Source organism: Nannospalax galili, unplaced genomic scaffold, assembly GCF_000622305.1.
Source record: "Nannospalax galili isolate Female #2095 unplaced genomic scaffold, S.galili_v1.0 scaffold536, whole genome shotgun sequence".
Taxonomy (NCBI): Eukaryota; Metazoa; Chordata; class Mammalia; order Rodentia; family Spalacidae; genus Nannospalax; species Nannospalax galili.
Window position 1 is genome coordinate 561037 of NW_008337057.1, and position 26031 is coordinate 587067.

The window sequence follows — 26031 nt, forward strand, 5'->3', positions numbered from 1 at the left end:
GCGTGAGCTCATTTCATCACCACCACACCACTCAGGGGCTGTGAGTCACCATCAATGTTGCCAGTGTGTGGAAGCCAAGGCCCCTGGGCATACCAAGTGGGCTTGCTTCCCATCAGATCTTTCCAGAGTGACCTGGTCCTAGTTTGAAACACAGCTCATCTGCTCTGTAAATGCCCAGGATCCAGTTCCTTCAGTGGCCATGGTTGTTTTGTGCACCTTCCTATCCCAGAAAGGGAAGCAGGCAGAGAGACAGAGTTCAGGAACAAAGAAGGATCAGTTTGGTATGTCCTGATGCAGTTGAGAAATGTGTCAGGGGCCTCAGGAGTCATCACCAAACTGCCTGCTCACTCTGAAGAGCTGTGAAGATCATCACAGAGTGTGCTGAGGTTGCAATAGCAGAAGGCTTACCAAAGGTAACTTGTGTTCCACATAGGAAAGACAGGATCAGCTGCCTGGCCCCTGGGACATTAACATGCATTTACTGGCCAGCACTCCCAGTAGGGCAGAGGGGTCTGCCGTGTAATGACACTGATACTGGTACACTCCACCACAGCCAAGATTAACAATTTAGAACTGTCCTAAGTACACGTGGGTTGGGAAGAGCTGGGGACAGTGCTCCTGAGGTCCAGTGTGAGCCCACTCCAGAGCAACCTAGTGGCATACTCTTCTCTTTGTCCACAGTGCCATTGTGGGAACCTCGTATGTCTGACCAAAGCCTCATGTATCAAAAGGGTTCACCCCTTCCACACCTCACACTCCTGAAATTCCTCTGTCCCCTTGATGCTACATGGATGGAGTTGGCCCCAGTGACTTAACTTCTAAAGGGAGCAATTGTCATATTAGGCATATGGGTGGAACTTCCCCTTAGTGCTACTGGGTGGTTTGGAGTTTGGAGCAAGCTCTGTGCTTCAGTTTGCTCTGTGAAATGGGAGCAATACTGTTGTGAAGACCAAAGACACATGAAATACTGAGCCCAGGACCTGGCCCATAAATGTTAAAAAAAAAAAAACTGTCATCAGCTTCCTATCTCATATGATGAGAGGTTAGAGAGAAGAACCCTCAGACAGAGGTGACAGGTGTAAGGTCAGGTCTAATAAAAACATGAAGACAAAGTGTTTGTGTCCCAGGCGATCTGCATAGTTCTGTCACTTGAGTATCTACTGGTCAGGTCATACACACCTGGCCCTCAGCACAGCCCTCTGTTTGCTCACAGGTGTTGCTAGTGTGGTGGTGTCCTTCTTCCTCTCCATGTATTACAACGTCATCAATGCCTGGGGCTTCTGGTACCTCTTCCACTCCTTCCAGGTGAGCCAAGTTCTGGCCAGAACAGAAGCAAGAACAGTAGAGGATGCAGGACCACTCACCTGGGGATGTTGGTAGAGAATGAGAACACTAGCTTCTGGGAGCCAGTTAGGGAGTGCAGGTACTAGGGGAAGCCACACATCTCAGACCAAGGAGAGGAAATCAGAATCTGGAGCCACAACTCATCACATTGCAAGCCACACTATGCAATTGTGTGTATGTGCACATTTGTGGGGAGCAGATCCACAGCTCTCATTGGAGTCTCTGTAAGATATGTCCCCAAAGTTACAAACCATCTCATGACAGACTCGGGAGAATATCTGTGGCAAGAACTGATGGGGGTGACTTCTCCATCCCAGCAAGTCTGCAGTGGCTATTCCTCTCCTGCCTGTCCCCACCCCCTCCCTCCTTCACTTGTCCTTTCAGGTTTCTGGCTCTAGGCTGAGTCTTCCTTTTCCCTGAAGACCCCAAAAATTCTCCCAGAAGGATCACTGCCACCCTTTAACATTATAAGAGCTATTCTCAATGACATTTTTAAAAATATTTTATTATTTTTATTTTATGTATATGAGTGTATTGCCAGCATGTATGTGAGTGCACCCATGTTGTGCAATACCACGGAGGTCAGAAGAGAGCTTCAGATACCCCTGGAACTGGAGTTAAGGACAGTTTATAGCTGCCTTGTGGGCACTGGGAATCGAACCCGGGTCCTCTGTAAGAGCAGTCAGTGCTCTTAACCACTGAGCCATCTCTCCAGCCCTTCTCAATGACATTTTTAAAAGAGTTTTTTATTTTAGTTTTAATTATGTATATATGTGTGTGTGTATGTGGGTTTGTGCACAGTAGCAGCCCTATGTGTGTGTGGAGGACAGTTTATAGCTGCCTTGTGGGCACTGGGAATCGAACCCGGGTCCTCTGTAAGAGCAGTCAGTGCTCTTAACCACTGAGCCATCTCTCCAGCCCTTCTTAATGACATTTTTAAAAGAGTTTTTTATTTTAGTTTTCAATTATGTATATATGTGTGTGTGTATGTGGGTTTGTGCACAGTAGCAGCCCCAGAGACCAGCGTTGGATCCCTTGGGGCTAGAGTTGCAGGTGGTTGTGAGCTGCCCAATGTAGATGCTGGGACTTGAACTCAGGTCTTCTGCAAGACCAATACATGCTCTTAACTGCTAAGCCATCTCTCCAGCCCAATGACAAACATTTTAAACAGTGTATTATCCAAATCCTGTCACTGATATTCACTGCAGAAAATCTGGAAAGGGATAAATTCCACATCAAGATCTAGTCTTTGTATGAAATTAAGGGATTTCTCTCTACCACTCATATGCTGTTCTCTCTATCTTCAGCCTTTTTACTCTCAGAGACCCTACTCCCAATCTCCCCACATCTACTGCCTCCATCTCAACCTCTTCCCAGATGGGAAAAGAGGAAGAACAAGGAAGTACTAGTTGAATACGAATAGGGTCCACTTGTCGTAGGTTGGTAGACTTCTTCTTACCCTCTGCTTTGAGCCCCTTCCAATGTCACTTGCTAATGATGGTAATTGCCATAGCAGGCCCTCTCTTACACTCGCTCTGGCCAGGTGTGTCCCCAGCACATAGAAGTCTTCACTCGTAGTCATCCCAGCTGAGAGCTATGTCAGTCCCACAGACAACAAGCCACTTACTTCCCAGGGACTCGGCCTAGGGGGAGCCTTTCTCAGCCAGTATCTCCAGCTAAGCAGATACAAGGACTCTGTCCTTACATGCTGATGCAGTTGAGTAGAGAGGATAACTGTCGATTGTTCCATTGAACCAGTTCTTCACTCAGGTTGCACCTAGCAGGAACATTAAAAAACTGATGCCCAACTCACCCAAGCAAAAGATACCAGACACCCTGAGTGGAGCCAAGGCATCCAACTCCAGGGCGACTCAGTCATAAAGCCAAATGTGTGAGCCAGGGTGGGTTAGAGAAGCCTCAGCAGAAGGTCCAGAAAATACACGGTTAGCTGGACAAAGGAAATGAGCTTCAAGTCTAGAAGGACCTCTGTCACCTGGCTGGGACACTTGGTGCCGGTTATGACTAGTCACCAATGCCTTCTTCCTATGACTTCTCCATCTAGATAGCCTCACCATTCCAAGAGTCTTACCCAAGTAGCTTCACATGACAAGGCCACAGGGTAGCCAATGAGGACCTTAAAGGTCTAGGCCAGAAAGCCAACTTTCCACCATCCTCTGTCACTTAAAGCAAGCCAGGTCAACCTGTACGTACAGGACAGGGTATAAAGCCTCCTTTCAAGACCACTTCCATTGTCATACCCAGCCCTTGGCCTTCCCCTCACCTCTCTCAATTCTCACTTAATCCAAAGGATCCCCTGCCGTGGTCTGTCTGCCCACTGAATGGCAACCGCACGGGCTATGACGAAGAGTGTGAGAGGGCTTCATCCACGCAGTACTTCTGGTACAGGAAAACGCTCAACATCTCACCGTCCATCCAGGAGAATGGAGGTGTGCAGTGGGAGCCAGCTCTGTGCCTCAGTCCTCTGTCACTTAAAGCAAGCCAGGTCAACCTGTATGTACAGGACAGGGTATAAAGCCGCCTTTCAAGACCACTTCCATTGTCATACCCAGCCCTTGGCCTTCCCCTCACCTCTCTCAATTCTCACTTAATCCAAAGGATCCCCTGCCGTGGTCTGTCTGCCCACTGAATGGCAACCGCACGGGCTATGACGAAGAGTGTGAGAGGGCTTCATCCACGCAGTACTTCTGGTACAGGAAAACGCTCAACATCTCACCGTCCATCCAGGAGAATGGAGGTGTGCAGTGGGAGCCAGCTCTGTGCCTCACCCTGGCCTGGCTAATGGTGTATCTGTGTATCCTGCGGGGCACCGAGTCAACTGGCAAGGTGGGTCAGGGTAGCGTGATGGTGTTGCACAGTGACAGGTGGGCAGGTGGGGGGGGGCAGCGCCACAGCCATAGCCTTGGTTGGTGCTAGGGGTTGTTTCCTGCAGTTGAGAAGGAGAGGCTTACTGGGACAGAAGGCATGGGTGATGTTATTGGCACAGTTCATCTACTAGGTGACAGTAAAGATCATCTGAGGTGGTTGAAATTGCAACCCTGAATCTGAAATGAGATGCCCCAGTTCTCAAACTCAACCATACCAGTGCATTTCATGGAGAACTTTAAACATCTGACAATTCAGTCCTCCCCAAATGTCAAAGCCATTATTCTGGGGAGTGACCTGAACATGGGGAAATAGAGCCAGTTCCCTGTGACTCTATTATGCAGTTGGGCTTGGAGCCCCGTGTCAAAGTGCTTTCCTTATGTAGCCCAGGTTGGCCTGAAACTCACTCTATAGTCCACGCTGTCCTCAAAATCGGGTGGTCCTCCTCCCTCAGCCTTCTGAGTGCTGGGATTTCAGACCAAGGCTGTGCCACCATGCTTAGCTTAGACTTGATCTTCCTAACCATTTTCTCCCTGCTGCAGAGCCAGGTTTCCACTCTTCCCAGGGCTGGCATGTCCTCTGTGTTTCCATCACCTGCACCTGTCTCAGGCTGTAGTACATGCCCCATACTCAGCCACTCTGCAAAGCAAATCCACAGTGGACCACACACCTAAGGTCACAGCCAGGGACAGCAGAATCAGAACAGAGACCAGCTTTACCCCAAGGACTTCCCATCATCTCGGCTTGGTGACCTGCCTCATGGGTGTTCTCTGCGTGTCTTTTGTGACTTAGTCACTTCCAGTTCTCCTCTGTCGAGAGTCCCAAGAGTCTCTGGTCCTCTCCTTGGTCTCTTGGGCTGAGTTCTCTAGCACTGACATGTTTTTCATGAGGCATCAGTTCAGAATAACCATGGTATCCAAGTACTGCATGACGGCCCCAGTATCGTGCCTGGAGAGATACTATATTGGTTTCCAGTTCCCTATAGTAGCCAGTGTCTTCTCCCCAAAGCACCTTGCCCTATAGCTGAGCAGAAGAAGAGAGAACCCGGGTTCTCCTTCTCAGCTAAGCTCAGACCCTGTAGCACCTGCTCTGTCATACCCCAGCTGAAGTATGATCCAGAAGATCTGAGGGCACTGTCTGTGCCCTTGGAGATTAAAGCAGACTGTCCCTGTCCAGGTCTTGTAACTATGAGATACAGCAGTGTCTGGCCATGGCAACTTATTGATCCTCATCTTGAAGAGTGTGCTGCCTTTTCCTTCTCTATTGAAATCGCCTTTCTTTCTTCTGAAGTTTTGCTCATTGGTCAGAAGTGGTTTCTCCTAGAAGGTTAGGCTGGATCACATGGTCATCTGCCCTACCCACCTTGGGAGAAAAGAGAGCTACTGTACCTGGAGACTCCAGAGAGCCTATGGGAAACATGGCCCACTGAATGGGAGGAGCAGGAAGAAAATTCTAGCACTCACCCTGAGAGTCCTCTAATTGCCCTCTAAGTGCCCAGCTTTATGGACCTGGGTCAGCCCTCTTCTATGTCCCTGAAGTTCCTTCATATCAGTGACCAGAGGCTTCTTGTTCATCTGTGTCTCTACCTGGTTTGATGTCTTAGAAACTTGGGTGGGTTTGTTAGTCCCTGAATTTAAAATGATCTCAGCTAAGAAGCCATGGTAACAGACATTCCCCACATTCTATCCAGTTTCCCCTAGTGAGATGACACAGTGTCACTCTAGCAGTCTTGGAAATTCATGTAAAGATAGTACCACACTACAGAGGAAACCGAGGACTGCGCATAATTCAAGCATTAGTACCTGGGTTACCAGCTGTGTTTCTTTGGGCAGACCACCCTAAAAGAGGATTCATACATAAAAACAACCTTGCTGAATATTTTTTCCTTTACCTATGAATCTCTGGTGTATACAGGAAGTGATTTGCATAAAATTTCCTATCCATTTTGGGCAGACATGCACCTGAAAGTCTACCTTGAGACTTTGCAAAAGTCAGGATGACCCCAAGTCTGAGATGCATGTCAACTGGAGAGACGATTGGCTTGACCAAATATGCCATTTATTTCAAGCACAAGGAAGTAAAGCTTTTCATGAGGGTTGCCATAAAGTCCCATCAGGGACTTTCCATTCCATTTATTGTGGGGACTTTGTTCCCTACACTGCCTTCCATCCATGGGCATGCCTAGCCAGGCTTCTTTCAAATCCCAGTCCTGGAAAGCCTGTTCTTCCCTAAGCCACTAAATTCATTTTCTTTTTAGAGACAATCTAGCTCTTTTAAGTGGTTGCATTTTCTGCGTTGCTCAGGTCACCAGGAAACTCAGAGCCAAATTTGGCTCAAACAGTGAACACAGACTCACATAATATTATGTAGGCCTCCTCCAGTCCTTTCTGGAGACACAGGGTCTGGCAGGAGTGTGGAGGGAAGAATCTGGGTAACTGTTGTCTCTTCTCCACTAAAGAAGAGATTTCCTAATGGCGACAGACATGGGCAGTCATGTCCCACAGTGCATTTCTCTAGACCAAATTCAGACCCTGCCTCCTACTCAGGATCAATCCCACTTCCAGCTCTCAGCAGCTATGGGTGCAGCCTAAACACCAAAGTGAGGTGTTTGTGGGAAGAGGGGTCTGCCCTGCTGTCCCTACCTTTCCAACAGGCTCTCTGTTCCCACAGGTGGTCTATTTCACTGCATCACTGCCCTACTGTGTGCTCCTCATCTACCTGATCCGTGGCCTTACACTCCATGGAGCCACCAATGGCCTGGTGTACATGTTCACGCCAAAGGTATGGGCTGCAAGGGAGAGACCCTGAGGATGCCCACCACTGGGACATCTGGGAAGGACAAAGAGGGAGGAAAATCTGTAATCATGGAGGCTGGCGTGAACCTAAGATTGTGTCAGAGTCCAGATGCCCTGCAGGCCTGGACTTCCTTCTCAGACATCCCTGTGCATTTTAAGACGTTAAACCCTCTATCTAGCCTTTATGGCTGCCTCACTGACACTGATAACTGGTGCCTGTGCCTCCCTTCTGGCTTCCCTGTACCTGGTCTCACCCAAAGCCCTGTCCAGACTCTCCAATGAGCTGGTGACCATGGCTGTCACTCCAGTGATCTTCCTCATCTGTTCTCATGTTTCCTTAAACCCTTTCCCTCCAGGTTACCATGATCCCTTTTGTAACCTCCTCCAGGCACCCTGCAGCCAGCACTCTTCAATGGACATAGGGCACATTCTTTACTTAGCAAATCTCATGCCTAGAAACAGATTACTGGAGCATCCCCCCACCCCCAAAATGTGCCACACATTCCAAATGCCTTCAGTATCAGTGCTGGAGTGACCTACAATGTGACTTGAATATCCAGGTCATGTCACATATATCTCTGCATATCCAGACCTGTGTAGTACCTGGCTGGTTAATCAAAGGCTCCATATGTTTTTTTGTTGGTTTTTGTTTTTGTTTTACTATTTGACCCTACAATATTCAATTTCACTTTCCATGGTAAGGTGCCATAGAGGGTATTACATGAGGATTGCCAAGTGGTTTGCCTGCCAGGGAATACACTGGACATAGGCCAAAGCAGGAGAGCTGGACTCCAGCCCCAGGCTGCCATGACTACCTGTGGCCTGGAGGTAATTTCCAACCCCTCTGTGGGCCTCCCACTTCTGGGAGGGAAGATTTGGGAATGGGGCCCAGGATTCCTCAGCCCTATCCCTGCTGGCCTTCCAGATGGAGCAGCTGGCCAACCCCAAGGCCTGGATCAATGCAGCCACACAGATCTTCTTCTCACTGGGCTTAGGGTTTGGTAGCCTGATTGCCTTTGCCAGCTACAACGAACCCTCCAACAACTGCCAGAAGCATGCCATCATTGTGTCCATCATCAACAGCTCCACCTCCATATTTGCCAGCATTGTGACCTTCTCCATCTATGGCTTCAAGGCCACCTTCAACTATGAAAACTGCTTAAACAAGTGAGTCTAGTCTGTCCTTCAGAGCCCTGGGCCTTAAGGCAGGGGGCGGGGTTGGGGGGATGGGGACAAGTCCCTCAAACTCTGAAAAGGTGACTGGGAAAGGCTGGATTCACAGAAGCCAACACTCAAGTTGATGTCTACAGTACAAGGATCAACTCTCTTTTCTCACCTAACCAATGGCTGCCTTCCACCAGAAACTGAGAGGCCATGCAGTCAAGGCTTGCCTCACAGGGAAAGGGCAGTTTAAGCGTTGAGGGCACTTAGCCTGAAGGACAGGGCTTTCAGCAAACGACTCCACTGTTTCCTATCCCATTTCTCATCTCAAGTGTAACCAACACCTCTTTAGTCAAGCCACAGAAGTTACACAATTTATGTATGTGACTCCTCCTCGAAGCATAGGACCACCTTCTGGAAGCTAAGATGTTCAGCAGGGTAGTTAACTTGCATACTGATATGAATTTAAATTTTAATGATTTCCAATTTACTTTTGTTTTTGTGTTTTGGTTTTTTGTTTGTATGGGGGGTTTTGGGGGTTTTTTTGTTTGTTTGTTTTGTGGGTTTTTTTTTTTTTTTTTTTTTTTGGTCTTTTGAAACAGGGTTTCCCTGTAGCCCCAGCTGGCCTGGAACTCACTATAGACCAGGCTGGGCTTGAACTCACAGAGATCCTCCTGCCTCTACCTCCCCAGTGCTGGGACTACAGGCATGCGCCACCACGCCCAGCCTCCCAATTTACTTTTAATCAGTTCCCCAGTGGCACTAGCCACATTCAAGTGCTCTGTCACCACCTATGGCTCGTACTAAACCGGTCATAAGTATAGAACACGTACACCATTCCACCCCATTCCATCCTGTCACTGGCCCAGATATTTAACAGCCTCATTGTGGGGGAGTGGTCCCTGTCCTCATCTCTGCTCAGATCTGAGGCTTCTTCATAGACATTCAGAGTTGCAGGATCATCAGTCTAGAGTCCCTCACCTCACTGGGCAGGAGGGAAGAGGAGACAGAGCAGCCCAGCGCCCACACTTTCCCTGAGGCTTTGGGGCCAGAGGCCTCTCTAGTCATGAAGATCAAGCTGGTGGTCTGCTCTGCAGGGTGATTCTGCTGCTGACCAATTCTTTTGACCTTGAAGATGGCTTTTTGACAGCCAGCAACCTGGAGGAGGTGAAGGACTACCTGGCGTCTACCTACCCGAGCAAGTACAGCGAGGTGTTCCCACACATCAGAAACTGCAGCCTGGAATCAGAGCTGAACACGGTAAGGGGCCTGGGTAGGGCCGGGACCACTTCTCTCCACACAGCTCGTAGGCACCTGTCACAGCCTCTGCACAGTCTGTGAAGATGAGAAACTGGGTTGTTTGCTCTGCAACCTAGAGAAGAGACACTGGACTCCAGCTCCACTGGGTGCAACTTGGAATCCTCCTCACTAGAAAACTCTCTTGGATTCTCTGAGTTCTTTCCTTTTTCTCTTTTCCTTTGGAGTTTTAATAACACGGGAAAGGCAGGGGATAACATTCTCTCTCTCTCTCTCTCTCTCTCTCTCTCTCACACACACACACACACACACACACACACAATTTGCATCTCAATTGAACACAGCAATATTTTTATCATTTAGTGTTTAGATTTCTTTGTATAGAACAAAAGATTTTTTTTTCAGACACACATTTAAAGGTTCCTGTAAGTAGTCCTAAGTTTATCCCACTAACAGGAGATGAGTCTTACATTATTGTACCCGTATATATCTTAATGTATTTTATTGATACACTATTTGTGTACTTATGGTGTAACGTATGGTAATTTGATGAAAGTATGCAATCTATAACAAGCAAATCAGGCCATCATTATTTTTCTGTGTTGGAAACCTCTGGACTCTTCTGGTTATTTAGATACTATGGATTTTTGTAGATTAGGTCGCCCCACAGTGCTGGGGCTGCTTCTAACTGCATTTTGTTGTCTCTCACCTAACTCCTTTCTATCTTCCCTAACACCTTTCTCATCTTCTTTGAGATTCATTTTCCAATTTCCACAAATGAGTGAGAAAGTGCAGCATTGGTCTTTTTACACAGTGCCTGCCCTTCTGTTCACCATGACACAATGACAGGAGGAGTTCATTCTCTTTGTGGTTGACTCATACTCCTTTGTGGATTTATACCACATGCTCTGTATCTGTTCACCCTCCATGGTTGTTTTCAAATCCTGGGTATTTTAAAGTATTGCAATAAACATAACAGTATGGTTATTTCCTTGATACAACAATTTCATTTCCTTTGAGATAATATCTGACTGTGAATTTTCATTTCCTTGAAGATTACTAATATTGCATTTTTTTGTTCTTATAGTTGCTGGCCATGTGTGTGCCTCCTTTTAAGAAATGTCTATGCAGACTATTTGTCTAATTTTAAATTGAGCTCTTTATTATGGAGCTCTAAATAAATGGAATTAAGGAAATGAAAGATCTCTACAATATGAAAATATGAAACACTCATGAAAAGTTTAATATACAGCCAGACGTGGTGGCACACACATTTAATCCCAACACTCTAGAGGCAGAGGCAGGTAGATCTCTGTGAAACTGAGGTCAGCCTAGTCTACATAGTGAGTTCCAGACTAGTCAGGGCTGACCATAATAATAACAAAATTTAAAAGAAAGGAAGTTCAATATGTAACAAGAAAGGAAATTTTTCCTATGTTCAGGGATCAGAAGAGTTATTATTGTTTAGATGTCCATATTATTCAAAGTAATCTACAGATTCAATGAAACCCTCATCAAAATACCAATAATATTAATAGAAATAGAAAAAAAAAGTATCCCAGAATTTTCATGGAACCTTGGAAGGCTCAGAATAGCCAGAGTAACTCCGAGTAAAAAAAAAAAATCTGAAGACATAATGATACCTGACTTCAAGACATTCTGCAAAGTTCTAAGCAAGATAACATGGTACTGGCACGAAAAAGACAAGTAGAACACAAGAGAGAGCCCAGAAGCCACCCATGTCTTCACAGCTTTTTGACAAAGGTGCCAAGAGAACACATTGGAGAAAAGGTAGTCTCTTCAATAAATGATGCTAGCTCCCCATCTCTCATCCTGCAAAAAAAATCCAGTTCAAAATGAATCAAAGACCTAAATGTAAGGCCTAAAACTATGAGAACACTAAGAGGAAACTCTTGAAACATTGGTTTGTATAAAAATGCTTTGAATAAGACCCAAAAAAGTACTGACAACAAAATACAAATAAACAAGTAGGATTATAGAAATAATCTTATTAAAGATAGAACTTCCTGTGTAGCAAAGGAAACAGTCAATAGAGCAAAAAAAAATATTTAGACATTTTCCATGTCTGAGGCTCTGGGGGATGGGGACTCCCACACATACATTCACCTTTACTGCTGGGTGCTCTCCTTCCACCAGGACCCAGCTGCTTTTCCATCAATGAGCCTCAGTTCTGAGTATATTTGTCTGAGTCTGTGTCAGCTTCAGTGCACCCCTGGTGTTTATGTGGTTGTCAGGGTCATAGCTTGATGGAGGATGTGGGACCCCTGGGTAGCAGTTCTGAATTTTCTGTTCTCCTGGCAGAGTACTTTGGCAATGGGCTCCCTCCCAGAAACAGCTCCCTTCTTCATCCCAGCTAGGCAGGAAAGGAGACTCAGGCATCAGCAAATCCCAAGTATCTACCTCACAGGGCAACACAAATCTCCCCTCCAAGGTTCTGTTTCCACAGTTTGCTTCTGGGGACCGTCACCTCTCTTCTGTTTGTGACCCCAGAGTGAGAGTCCCTCCTTTCCCTGCTTCTCTGATCTGTCCTCTAAGTTGGAGCCTGTCTGTCCTTTATAAATCTAGCATTCAGTATTTCTGGATTTTATATTTTCTCACACTCTGTTGCTGACTGTGGCTCTCTCTTGCCATCCCACTGTTCTCACCTCACTTTTCAGTACATCAGATGTTTTCTTTCAACTTTGTGAGGATGCAAAAGTGTTGTTCACCTCTGTTCCTCCATCTTCAGGTCTCCTGCGTGGGTTTGGACTCAATAGCATGCTTCCTTTCATTCATACAGGTCTTTCTATTTATTGGCTAATTTTCTTCATGAAATGTCTTGACATATCTACACACACACACACACACACACACACACACACACACACACACGTAGCTATTGTGGATGGTGTCTTTGAATCTGTATGAGTAAAAATTAACAGGGCACCACTACCATATTAGTTAAAAACAAAAGTAGCATTTATGTGATCAGTAAACTATTTGATAAGACATGTAACTACTCCACAGTTCTAGTCAGCGTAAGAACTGATTCCACGGTACCAACAGCACTTGGCACGTCCATGACAAGAAGATCATGTTACTCTTCTTAACTCCTCTAAGAAAATGGCAGTTTTCAGAAGTATGAAAATTAGCCTATCCATGGTCAAGATATTGAGAATCCTTTATAAAATTAGGTTTAAAAATGCAGAATGTCTTCATAATTACCCGTTGTCTCAAAGGCTAAAATAAGAAAAATGCAAATAAACATACCCATTGATATTTCCTTTGAGAAAGTCAGAAATGCTTTATTTCAAGAAATAAGCAATAATGATTTTTAAATTGTGATTAATATACTGTATCTTTCAAACTGAGGTAAACTTTTCACCTCAGAGAATAATTCTTTTACCTTCCTAATACCCTCTGTCCAGATATGAACCCCATTTTAAACCACCGTTTGAATAGGACTCATAATCAAAAGCCATTTTTCTCCGCAGGATGTTTTCCACTTGAGTACGCGAGCTCCAAAGCGGTGAACAACTGTCAGTCATGTTTTCACTACAGACCAAGTGTACAAAAACGCTTACTTTTCAGGTTTTAGAGTGTTTGCATAATACCTTGAGGATGGGATCCAAGTCTAAACACAAAATTCATTTACATGTGATATAGCTTGAAAGTCATTTCATATATTTTAGTGCACCCGTATTTTGACTACATCCCATCAAAACGTCGGTGTGGAACTTTGCACTCTTGGCATCGTGTCTGCCAGATTTTACAGCATTGTGGGTTTTGAATTTAGGGACGCTCCACCTGCATAGTAGATGCTAATTTATAATGTCCGACAGTAGATATCCAAAACCTTCTATTTCCAAGCCTAAAATTACTCAGTACTGAGGTCGGGACATGATTTTTCTCTAGGGCCAGATTTAAATTACCAATAATACTATCATGAAATCAAATGAAACTTTAGTTGAATCCTTCCAAAGCTGCATAATTTTCCAAATAATTTCTCTCTGGTTGCAGAGTCCGTTTATTCCTTCAATCCTTTTTCAGTTGTTTAGCTTTTGAAATAGTTTCTTGGCATTTTTGTCTCTTCTTTTGTTCTTTCTCCTGGTTTCAATCATCTTGGCCAACTTCCAGGACAGAACAGCACTAGCTAGGAACAGCGGAGTGAGGGCCAAAACAACTGTGGTAAGGAAGCCACACGGGTCGTTGGCAGCCCACCCACAGTGTATTCAGCCCAAGCCTTTATAGCGAGCATCTCTTCTGCTCAAGTTGTGATGTCTAATTTTTTTTCCTGGGACTATCAGTGTGAGCCAGTCACAATTTCAGATGACCTTGGCTGTTGTCTTCTTCTTGAACTCTACCATATATTCCAAGAGGTTGAAATTTCTTTCTTCCCCCACTGGGACCCTGTCCACTGCTGCACTCAGACTCGGAGGCACAGGGCCCCTCAAGGACTCACTGCACCCCAGGGTTTGAACCCTTAGGGTTCGCACCCCCCAACTCCATGCCCACTCCTATTTATAACCTTCTTTTTCAGAGTTATTATTTATTCCAATTATTATCTGTGACATGGTGTTCCAGTGGTAGTCAGAGGCAGGGGAATGAGATCAAACCACCCCAATCCAGAGGAATATTCTAATCAATGCTTAGTAATATTTTACTATCATTTTAAATTTTCCACAAGCTTATACCTTTAGTGTTGGTTCTTAAAGCTAACTATCCCCACTGTGCTTCAAAATATGCCACTGAGCTGACCCATATTTTTTATTAGTTCAAGAGTATTAATTTCCTTTTTGTTGCTGTGACCAAATATCTGACAAGAAGAAAGTAAAGGGAGGAAAGGATTATTTTGCCTCTGAGCATGAAAGGGGTCAGTCTATCATGGAGGGAAAGGCATGGCAGAATTCATGATGGTAGGCTCATGTGGCTGAGAATCTCTGTCGCCAGAAGTGCAACAGTTGGAGAAATACTGTTAAAACACATTAGCCTATTTCACATTCAAACTACAACATTCGCCTCTGGTCTTCCTTGGCTCAGGTGTGTAACTGGTATCTTCTCACCATGGACAGGCCGTCCAGGGCACGGGCCTGGCCTTCATTGTCTACACTGAGGCCATTAAAAACATGGAGGTGTCCCAGCTGTGGTCGGTGCTCTACTTCTTCATGCTGCTGATGCTGGGAATGGGGAGCATGCTCGGAAACACAGCGGCCATCCTCACCCCTCTGACTGACAGCAAGGTCATCTCCAGCTACCTGCCCAAGGAGGCTATCTCAGGTCAGAGGAACACCAAACAGAGGAGGCGGGACAGGAGTAGGCAGGGACATGCAAGGTAATCAGTGGATGGGTTTCCTCAGGAGCCACCTGCATTAAGATAACTGAGAGGGGCTGCAGACTAGCTGTGCACCTGCTCCAGTGCACTCCTTAATCCTGGGATGTGCCCAAGAACTCATCACATCCCAGGGAAGTGAGGCAGTCATCCTAGCCTTGGGAAAAGGCCAGCTCCCCAGGCATACAAAGCTCTCTCCAGGTTGAGGGCCCATGTTTCTTTTTGTTTTAACTGAAGAGCCACAATCATGAACTGTGCATTTCCTAAGGCGAGTGCAATGACCTGTTCCCACACCCCAAGAAGCTCCTTCACACCCTCTCTAGGCAATAAGCATCCTAACAGATCTCCCCTCTTCTGACATCTAATGCTACTAGTTTTAGTCTGCTTCCCTCTTGACCTGGTTATTGATGAAGTCATAGAGGACACGATCTGGGCATGCTGTCTTCACTCACAATCTGTCTTCCACCAAGTAGTTGCCAGCAGCAATTGTCAGTCCCTGGTCCTGTCAAATACTCCACTGTTAGAACCTTACCACTTCTTCATGCATTATGCTGACCTTCAGGAGTCAGTGAAGGAACCAGCCCTTCTCAGGATGACCGCCCATTTTAACTCCACCACCATCCCACCCAACCAGGGTCATGAGGACCCTGTAGGGAGCGATCTCTGCCTCAGATGGCTCCATGACTCTACATCCAGGGTGTGTGAAACACAGCTCTGTCTGATCATGTTCTGACCACCCAGTGGGAGCTGCCCTGCTCCTTTTCTCAGATCATCCCAGAACTTGGCATCCTTCCTATGAGTGGGTTTGTGCAGCCCAATTACATGTGCAGTCACCACTGTTATTTTTCCCGCGCTAATGTCCCCTGCAGAGCAGCTCCTCCAGCCCATGTGGTGGTACCCACTGGCTAGGTTGCTGTGGCTCCTGCTGCCTTAGAACTTGGGGTGACTGGCAGGGAGGCTCAGGCAGGTGAACAGCACTCCTGTGTCCAGGTCTGGTGTGCCTCGTCAACTGTGCCATCGGCATGCTCTTCACCATGGAGGCCGGCAACTACTGGTTTGACATATTCAACGACTACGCAGCTACGCTGTCCCTGCTGCTCATCGTGCTGGTGGAGACCATCGCTGTGTGCTACGTGTATGGGCTGAAGAGGTGAGGAGGCCCAGCCCGTGCCTGCTACAGGGGGCAGATCAGATGCAGGGCCATCCTTGCTCAGTGAGCATGTCCCTTAGAGATGCTGCAGCTGTTACTTTGCTAGAGCTCAGCTGCCTCTTGCTTCCTCAGTTAGCCTGCAAATTTCTTTCTCTTTCCTGTTTTCCCTTTGTATCCTGGCAAGCTTCTCTGGTGGCCCTACTGCACCCTTGGCTTTCTGGGCAGGGACTCCACCTCCAGGACTAGAATCTCTGCTCATCCAGCAGAATCACAACCCTAGTCCCAACACTCGGGAGGCAGAGGCAGGTGGATCTCTGTGAGTTCGAAGCCAGCCTCTGTATTCAAAAAGACCAAAAACAAAAACAAACTTCGGCCTATAGATGTGGTCAGATTTCTACCCTGGTGCCCTGGCCAGCACTGAGATGTTTCAGGTCTCCTGGGTGATGGTGGAGTGTGCACCTGGGGCCAGAATGGGGTAGCTTTCAAGCTGGGGGCTGATGAAATGGGGACCACTGAGCCTCATTCATTAGCTATCTGGCTATGGTCTGGAAAAAAGTATCATGGCTGGCATTTCTAGAACATCCCTAAGTGTTCTGGGGCCACACACACAAAATAGTTCACAATGTTGCTTTTCCAGTTGTCCCTTACCAACAGCAACAAGGAGCCCTTGAGTAGTCCAGAACCTCAGGCCACCCAGTCCCGGGGAGTGAGGCCATGCAAGGGGGTTCAGAGGCACACTACAGGGGCTGCTCCAATGTGACTTGGGTCAGAGAGCTGTGCCATGCCATCACTTCTTCTTCCTCTGTCTTTTCTGATGATCTAAGCTGGTTTGGGCATGGGTAAGACCAGCCATGACACTCCAGCACACAGGCGGTCCCTTGGGAAGCCTCTGTCTCTTGAAGCACCAAGGTCCCACATGCTGAGGGATCTCCCGGGACCAACTTACTTAGGACATAAGTTAGGTAAAGTCAGACTGGTGTCTTTCCTCTAGACACAGAGCCTTGACACTGGGAAACTTAAGAGAAGGATTGTGACTTGTACCATTCCCAAAACCTGCTTGGGCTGTCGACCTCTCCTCTTCTAATGTCAACCTCTCCTCTCCTCAGCTAATGACATTTTGAAGGCCCTAGAAACAAGGTAACCAAGTTTCTACATTTCCCAATGTAAAGTGGGACAAACGGTCACCCAGGAAATGCTGGCCTGCAGGAGAAAAGGGATTAGTCACGGAGAGGGTGTCGGAGCAGAGGAGACAAATTTGTATCTCACAGGGCATGGTGGAAAGTGATGAGGAAGGAGAAACACAGGAAGCCCTGCTGTTCTGTCAAAAGCTTATTCCAGACAGTGGCAGGAGGGGCCTTGTCCTCATTGTGGGGACAGTGCCATCTAGTGTCCTCTGCTGCAGGCACCGCCATCACCTTTTTTTTTTTTTAAGTTATTTTGTGTATGAGTGTATTTCCTGCATGTATGTAGGTGCACCCGTGTCATGCAATGCCTGAGGAGGTCAGAAGAGAATGTCAAATCCCCTGGAACTGGAGTTACATATGGTTATTAGCCACCATGTGGGTGTTGGGAACCCAACCTGGACTCTCTGCAAGAGCAGCCAATGCTCTTAACTGCTGAGCCATCTCTCCAGCCCTCCACCACCTTTCTCTATCCAGCAGTGGAAAGAGGAAAAAACCAGAGGTGCCCATCACTTCCTCACCTGTGTCATGTGATGGTTCCAGGGGTTCTCACTGTACACAGGCATCCTTGTGGTCAGGAGCTAGAGTCCATCTCACTTAACAGCAGAGAGAGCAGGCAAAGCTCTGCACAGCTGCATGTGGACACAGAAGGACAGACAGGTGCTAGAGCAGAGACATGCATGGGGGCAGGTGCTGGTGGCTTGACTGCTGACAATGGTCTCTTATCTGACTCCAGCCACACCTACCTAGGGAGGAGATTTCAAGGTCCTGCCCCGAGGCTGGGACTCATCCAGCTCTGGATGACCTGGCAAGTGCCCTGGACTTTCCTTCACCAAGTCCCATCACTTCCCTGGCTTATGGCTTATCTCTAGAGAAATGGAAAGTTGCTTGATCCAGCTCATCCATAAGTCTGAAGCACATTTAAAACTCACAGTGTGGGTAGTGGGACAGCATATGGCTGGCCCCTGAAATCCATGGTAAATGAGTGCTGTAGTGAGTGCTGTTGCTACGTTTAGGGACGAGCCAAGTAAGAGAAAAAACATCAGTGTGTGGTATGGTGCAAATGCTGAGGGTGGTCTGTGGGCTCCAGGCTGGAAGCTCTGCTCCTGTTCCACTCCACCTGCTCTTCCATGCCAAGGCCAGGCCCTTCCAAGCACAAGGTGACTCTGCTCTGGGGCCATCTTTAGGGGGAATATCACTAATAGACAGCAGTTGGGCAAAGAGAGTATCACTCAAGGGACCCCTACCCCTGCGGACAGAATGGATGGATACCCCCACCCCCATACCCTGTTCCCACTGTCTCTCAGAGCTACCCTCTGGTCCACACCAGGGGACCTTCCTCTGAAAGCCGACACCAGGGAAATGCCTTCAGGTCCCCTACTTGGTCACTTCACTCTAGCAGCCTCAGCCCTTCTCCGTTCACCTCAACACTTCCCCCAGGAAAGGAGCAGGTGGGTTCAGAGTCACACTCAAACATCACAGATGGCCAGAACAGGATCTTCCTAAGGGCAGAGGGTATAAAAGATAGAGACCTTCCCTCCAGAGCATGAATAACCCAGACTCTCTCCTCTTCCCATGGTCCAAACAGATTTGAAAGTGACCTTCAGGTCATGACTGGCCATGCTCTCAACTGGTACTGGAAGGCTATGTGGGCCTTCGTGAGCCCTGTGCTCATCGTTGGCCTCTTTATTTTCTACTTGAGTGACTACATCCTCACAGGGACGCTGCAATACCAAGCCTGGGATGCCACTCAGGTACCTGATGTCCCTGCAGGGCTGGGGCTGTTTTCTGACACAAGGAATCATTGCTGCTTCGGGGAGACGCTACAGGCAGGAGCATAGGACTTTACCCAGGTGTTTCACAGATGCTCAAGTAGCAGAGCTGGCCGTGAGTTTCAGCCATGCTGCTGTGGAAACAGTCTGTTCCCCTAGAGGTCCTTGTGGGCCTTTCCCTGGATGATAAGGAAAGTTCCTGGTACTGGTTCCTCTAGGGCAGTACACTGGACAGATTTATACAGAGCATTCCACCACCACAGAAAGTTCCAGTCTGTCCTAAAGGGTGTCTTACACAGGGCCTGGAAAGGGCCTCGGAGTAAGACACTAGATTAATACTATGGCCTTCATGGGCACTTCTCACAGTCTCACACAGAGTTGAAATACTCAGGATTATCTTTATGGTATAGAGAGAAGGTCCAAGTGGTTTGCCTGCAGGCATGCAGTGTACCACAGAGTCATGGGGGCCCACAGGTCTCTGTTCAGTGTTCAGCTTTTCCCCTACACAGGAGTCTAGGTCTGGCTCATACTCTTCAGCTTGGCAGGAAGGACCTCCCCCTGATGCTCAGTTTCTCCTTCCAGGGGCAGCTAGTGACCAAGGATTACCCCCCATATGCACTAGCTGTCATAGGGTTGCTGGTGGCTTCATCTACCATGTGCATCCCCCTGGTGGCTCTGGGGACTTTCATCAGGAATCGCCTCAAGACGGGAGGCACAGCCTCAGTGGCCTAAGAGACTGAAGCCAGCCACTGATTGTTTCACAGCTACTGCCTACAACTGGGAACTCCTTTGCTTGAAGTGCTGGCCTGGGGCCTCCTGAATCTGTAAAGAAATAGAAACATTTCAGGAAGAAGACTCCTTTAGGAGAAAAATTCCTCAGGAGGTGGCCCTCCACCCCTTTGCCATCTGAAGGTCATACCGTGTGGCTTCCTCATCATCAAGGGCTAAAGCCAGTCTTGAAGGCCATTGCTTACTTGATTCTAGAAAGTCATAGAATTAAAGGTACACTGTGAGCTGAAATTTGTAACTCTTATGGGGCCAAACGAGCAATTAGTTTTTGCTAGAAAGAAAATGGAATACTAGAGGGCAATTGCTTTTCAATCAGTGTCCGAGATTTTGAAGCATTTAAAGTGACATATTAGAATATTGTTGGTATAAAATTAATTCTTTTCTTTAAAGTCACAGTGAATATGTAATTTCTGTGTTCTCTGTTCACTCTCTAAATGCTACCAGTATTTAACTGCCACAAAGAGAAACTTTTGTTGGGGATCCAAAGGAAGTCATCTTTCTAAGGTTCCTCACAGTAGGTCAGGGCTAAGCTCTCTATAAATCATCATCCCATCTACATTTTATATCTCCAGATTGTACAAGAAATCTGTGAAGACTCCCTGTCCCTAGGGTTTCAGTCCAGAGGCATCTATGAGGAGGATGCCAGTGAGTCTAACGTTTCCACAGACTCACGAGGCAAGATTTGGACAGCATGGCTAACTCTGTTAAAACCACAAACATTACTTATAATCACCTTCATTCATCTGTGCTAGTAATGTTTTCTAAAATGTACATAAATAACAGAGCAGTGTGCAACTGAAGACACACCATATTTATGGTTATTAGTCCGCCATGTGAATTTGTCTTCTTTATTTTTTACTGTAATAAAGTGGATCAAGGCTACTCTAGACCGAGAGTTCTTTCTGCACTAACAATCTTTGTTCCATTGAGGTTATGGAATTCGAGGACTTCTTTAGTTGTGTCTGTGCTGACATCTCTGAAGACAGACATCACTTGGAGCATCAGCCAAAAATGTCTTTTTTCTTTTAAACTTCTTTTTCAAGCAACAGTTTACCGGTAGCAAAAGTAGGCATTAGAAATGTCTTCTGAGGGGCTGGAGAGACAGCCAGTAGTTAAGAGCAGTTGCTGTTCTTGCAGAGGACCAGAGTTCTATTCCCAGCGTCCACATTGGAAGGCTCACAACTGCCCATAACTCCAACTCCAGGAGATCTCAGGCCCTCTTCTCTCCTCCTTGGGCACTAACATTTATATGCATATACATACAGACACATTCATATGCTCATAAATTAAAAAAATAAATCTATAAAAAACTTGGACAGTGATGATGTCTTTGAACAGTGACCCTTTTAATAAAGTAATATAACAATATAACTTTTTTTTCGGTCTTTTTGAGACAGGGTTTCCCTGTAGCCCCAGCTGGCCTGGAACTCACTATAGAGACCAGGCTGGCCTTGAACTCACAGAGATCCGCCTACCTCTGCCTCCCAAGTGCTGGGATTAAAGGCATGCGCCACCACGCCTGGAAAAGTAATATAACTTTAAAAAAAAAATCTTCAGGGCTGGAGAGATGGCTCAGCGGTTAAGAACACTGACTCTTCTTGCAGAAGACCTGGGTTCGAATCCCAGCACCCACATGGCAGCTAACAACTGTCTGTAACTCCAGTTCCAGGGGATCCGACAGCCTCTTCTGACCTCTGTGGGCATTGCACGACACGGGTGCACTTAGCTACATGCAGGCAATACACGCATACACATAAAATAATTTTTTTTAAGTTTTTAAAAACAGATCTTCGCTATCTTAGCTGCCATCTTATCAACACTTCCAACTTCTCCTGATATCTGCTTTCAAAAATGTCACTGTTCTTTCTTTTAATGCCTATTTTTCTTTTTTGGTCTTTTTGAGACAGGGTCTCCCTGTAGCCCCAGCTGGTCTGGAACTCACTATGTAGACCAGTCTGGCCTTGAACTTACAGAGATCCGCCTGCCTCTGCCTCCTGAGTGCTGGGACTAAAAGCACGTACTACCATGCCTGACCTTTAATTTTTATTTTTTATGGGTATGAGTTTTGCCTGTATGTATGTAAGTATACAATGTGTACAATGTCCATGGAGGCCAAAAGAGGGCATCTGATCCCCTGGAACTAGAATCACTGATCGTTGTTAACCACCACATGGGTACTAGGAACCAAACCTACATCTTCTACAAGGGTAGCCAGTGCTCTTAACCACTGAGTCATCTTTCCAGTGCCTAGATCACTGTTCTTTCAAATGTAAGAACCAGCATTTACTATCTAAATATCTACTCCTGATTTCTCATCAGATAATTTTAGGTTAGAAGAATGGCAAGCACATGGCAAGCACAGCAGAGTCTATTCCTAAATCCTTAAGGATCTGTCCCCTCCTCTCAACTTTCAGTCATGGCCACTATCTTTCCTCACAGTGCCACTCCTCCCTAGGGTCATTCACAGTCAAGCCTTTCAGCTTTCAACATCCTCAGAGGTGAAAAGAGGAAGATTATCCTAAATCATTTTATTAATTTTTTAGTGTACCCAATATCCCTACCATTCCAAATGTCTGGAAACACTGAAAACTTCCAATGCCCAGGCTATGCTCAAGGGGCATGAGAAAATCTAGGGTGAGACCCAGGCTTCCATAGCTTTATAAATGCCCCAGCTGAATCCAATGTACAGTCAAATCTGAGCACCAAGTCCTATTTAAAGAAGGAAAGAAAATGAGTGGTATATTTAGGAATAGTTACATCCAGAACAACTTGTAAATTTTTAAGTACATTTTGAACATTTCCAGCTATGAGGGGGAAGTCACATTTATGGAACAATTTTTGCTTCTGGAAATCAAATAAGTAGAGTTATGCTACTGTAGAATAGAGATGCTCCTTCATCCACACTGTGGTTACATCTTGATAAACCCATTGTAAACTGAAGAACATCCTAAGTTGAAAATTCATGTATTACACCTAGTTTTCCAGCCATCACATTCAGAGCAGCATAGTCCTCCCAACAGTTGTGAATGATCACTCAAGAGGCATGTGGCCAACAGGGCTGCCCACATCTTCAGAGGGTATCCTACTACATACAGATTGCTAGCCAGGAAATGAGAAAAGTCAGGAAGGGCTGGAAAGATGTCTCAGTGGTTAAGAGTGTTTACTGCTCTTCTGGAGGACCTGAGTTCATTTACCACCACCCATGTCGGGTGGCTCACAACCACCTGTAACTTCTGCTCCAAGGAATCAGCTGCCCCCTTCTGGCACCTGTACACGTGTGACAAACACACACATACATAGGTAAAAAATAAAATACAGATCTTTTTTAAAAAGTCAAGAAAACTGTTTCTGATGTGCAGATTGAGAAGTGATTAGGAACACTTCTCACTGCTGCAGATTCTCTGCCATCCTCCTGCCCATGTCCTGGGCCATCTCATCAGCCTTGAGCCTGAATGGAGAAAACCTCAGAAGGGTGACCTTGGAACCTTGCTGAGGGGCAAAATGGGTAAGCTACTGTATTCAGCTTGGGGAGTTGTTTTACATGGAAAAATTAACCTATCACTACCCCTAATTGACTGATAGAAAATATTTTCCACCTATCAGAAAGAATGAGCAGATTTGCAGGTCCCTTCGAAGGTAAAAAGCACATCTGCAAACAGGAAATGAATTTCTTGGCTAGTCTTTGACAATGATGTGGCCTTCTTCTCTCCTTTTTTGAGATTACCCAGCTAGTTCATTTCACTCTAGTTACCTACATAGGTGCTGGGGACAATGGTGGACAGGACAGTCACTAGTGTTTATGGCACTTATGTTCTGGAAGGGGAGACAATGACAGATGATAAACGAGATAACAATTACATTCACATCTAAGGAAATAAATGGGCCTTTGTGGTAGCCCTGGAGGACAGCATCCTAATTAGGACGTCCAAGAGGAGCTCTGAGAACTAAAGCTTGAAGCATGAACTAGTTGCTGAAATTCCTAGAAAGATCCCTCCAAGCTGTGGCCACAGCAATGCCAAGGCGGGCAGTAGAAAGCAGGGAAAGGCAGGTGGCTGGGGCAGGAGGCTGTGCTCTGGGAACACAGGAGGCCCTGGGAACCAAGCAGAGCTTGGACAGTGAAGAGCAGAAAACCACCACTGAGGTTTTAATGTGGACCCTGCAGGAGCTGATGGACACTGAAAGATCACTGTTGCTGGGGAGGATGACTGGGCAGGGGAGTGGGAGGGGAACTTGAAAATCCCTCCAGGAGCTTCCCAAGCTCATCTCAACAGCCAGTTGAACTACTCTGGGTGGTTCTCTGACAGAAACTCAAAGATAAAGGCAAGATGCAGTGTACAGACCCTGGTCTTCAAACACCTGCCCCAGACTCTTGACCAGAGACAGTAATTTTGTCTGAGGAGTTCATTTTTTTTTTTTTTTGGTCTTTTTGAGACAGGGTCTCCCTGTAGCCCCAGCTGTCCTGGAACTCACTATGTAGACCAGGCTGGCCTTGAACTCACAGAGATCCACCTGCCTCTGCCTCCCGAGTGCTAGGATTAAAGGCATGCGCCACCACGCCCGGCTCGAGTTCATTATTTTTTTTAAAGTTCCTAAAGTACCCCTACAGGGCCATGAGAGGACCTGTGGTAGAGGCTAGACCTGAAATGGAGGTCCAGGAAGGCAGAGGCACTAATTTGATTTTTTTTCTTATCAGCAGCAATTTCTACTAATCCTGAAACTCTCAAGGCAGATTTGAGACTCTGCACTCTGCACTTGTTTGATAATAAACCTTAAATAAAGACTACCAGAAACTAGTATAATATGCAAGTGTAATATCAAGTAAGGATGCAGCTATATTACACTGGAACAGCAGCTGATGGAAAAGAAGATATACAACATATTTAGAACCAACACACCTTAAATAAATAACACCCACAGCACAGTGTGAAATATATTTGCACATGTCTCCTGGAACATATCATTCGTGCTAATCGTTTTTAGCTCCAAGGACTTTTTCCCCCAAACCTCAGCAAATAGCAAGAAATAAAGCACTTACACAAACCTGTTTCCCTATGTTCAATACATGAAGTCTTCCCAGATGGGCCTCCCTCTCACACCTCATTTGTGTAACAAAAGACAGAAGCAGGTGGCTCTAGGCATGTCACCCCTGGGTGACTGAGGGGAGTCACACATCCCCCAAGAAGACTTGTGTAGAGCTCTCCACCTAGCCTGAAGTGAGGAGCCCTGCCCCTTCATTTCTTCATCGGTCATCTACAGTGTTTAGTTAGCTTTTGTTACGATAATGAAATGAATAAGTTATTTCATTTATGAGAAGAAGAGGTATATTCTGGCTCACAGTTTTGGAAGTTTCTGTTTATGATTGATTTGGCCTGGCATGAGGCAACACATCACAGGCAGAGCCTGATTCACAACACTTGACACAGTAGCAAGGAAGCAAAGAGAGGAAAAGAAATGGACCAAGGCCCACAACCCTTTGAGGCAGGCCCTCAGTGGACGCTCCCTCAACAACTTGGGTTTATTCAACTCAGCATGTGGATCCTGTCTAGTAGAAAGCACCTGGTGTAAGAGTGAAACCACTGAGGACAAGTCAGCCTTCGGGTTGCAACAGCAAGAGGTTTATTTAGTACACAGGTACCTGTGGGCACAAAGTCTCCTCGGAGGACTTGCGCGCCTCAGGCCGGGTTTTTGGAACTTTTATAGAGCAGAAGCGGGATACAGAAGCAGAAGCGCGGTTATTGGCTAATTTAAACTATTACAAAATGCTACAGGGAAAGCGGGAAACTTACTTATCAGTAAGCCAGATGTCTCAACCATAAAAGTTACTTATCAGTAAGCCAGATGTCTCGACCATAAAACTTACTTATCAGTAAGTTGGAATTCTTGACCGGTATGCGACCTGCCTGAGAGACTTCATGGCGCCTGACTTTTATTTTTCACTGTGTGACAGATGCTTTGCTGCAACAGCTTGTCTTCTCCTCCCTGAGGAGTAATGAGATGGAGTCTTCAAGAGTACAGTGCTCCATAAGGAGACTCCCTCCCCCAAACCCCAGGAGACATCCAAAGCAACACATGTAAAATGATCACACAAAATATAAGACACAGGAAAAATCAAGGCAATGTGAGTTCTCTGAGACACTAACTCCTCCACTACAGAATGTACAGACACTGAAATGACAGAAATGACAGATGAAAATTTCCTGTAAAAATAATTATAATTATCAACAAGCAGTTGAATCTAATTCAGGGCCTAGAAAGGAAAGTCAGTAGCACAGGGAAAAAAAACCAAACAAAAAACCCCAGCAAAACAGATGAGAAAATCAGCCACGTGGAAGAAAATTTCAGCGAAGAAATTGAGATTGAAAAATGAATA

General features: G+C 46.2%; 1 protein-coding gene and 1 pseudogene across 2 annotated transcripts in view; one reads left to right on the forward strand and one right to left on the reverse strand.

Moving 5' to 3' along the window:
• The window catches only part of LOC103733157 (sodium- and chloride-dependent transporter XTRP3A), a 37992-nt gene extending 17185 nt beyond the window's left edge, over positions 1–20807 (forward strand). The window contains exons 3-12 of one of the 2 annotated variants that reach the window (XM_008831926.2): positions 1214–1305; positions 3653–3791; positions 4100–4188; positions 6898–7008; positions 7948–8189; positions 9281–9443; positions 14513–14717; positions 15760–15919; positions 18689–18854; positions 19455–20807. In XM_008831926.2, the coding sequence (XP_008830148.1) occupies positions 1214–1305; positions 3653–3791; positions 4100–4188; positions 6898–7008; positions 7948–8189; positions 9281–9443; positions 14513–14717; positions 15760–15919; positions 18689–18854; positions 19455–19604 (1517 nt within the window). In that variant the 3' untranslated portion in view covers positions 19605–20807. Of the gene's footprint in view, positions 1–1213; positions 1306–3652; positions 3792–3960; positions 4189–6897; positions 7009–7947; positions 8190–9280; positions 9444–14512; positions 14718–15759; positions 15920–18688; positions 18855–19454 lie in introns of both variants that reach the window. The other variant, XM_008831925.3, reaches the window with a different exon arrangement.
• LOC103733156 lies at positions 13476–13698 on the reverse strand (annotated as a pseudogene).
• Positions 20808–26031: the final 5224 nt, after the last annotated feature.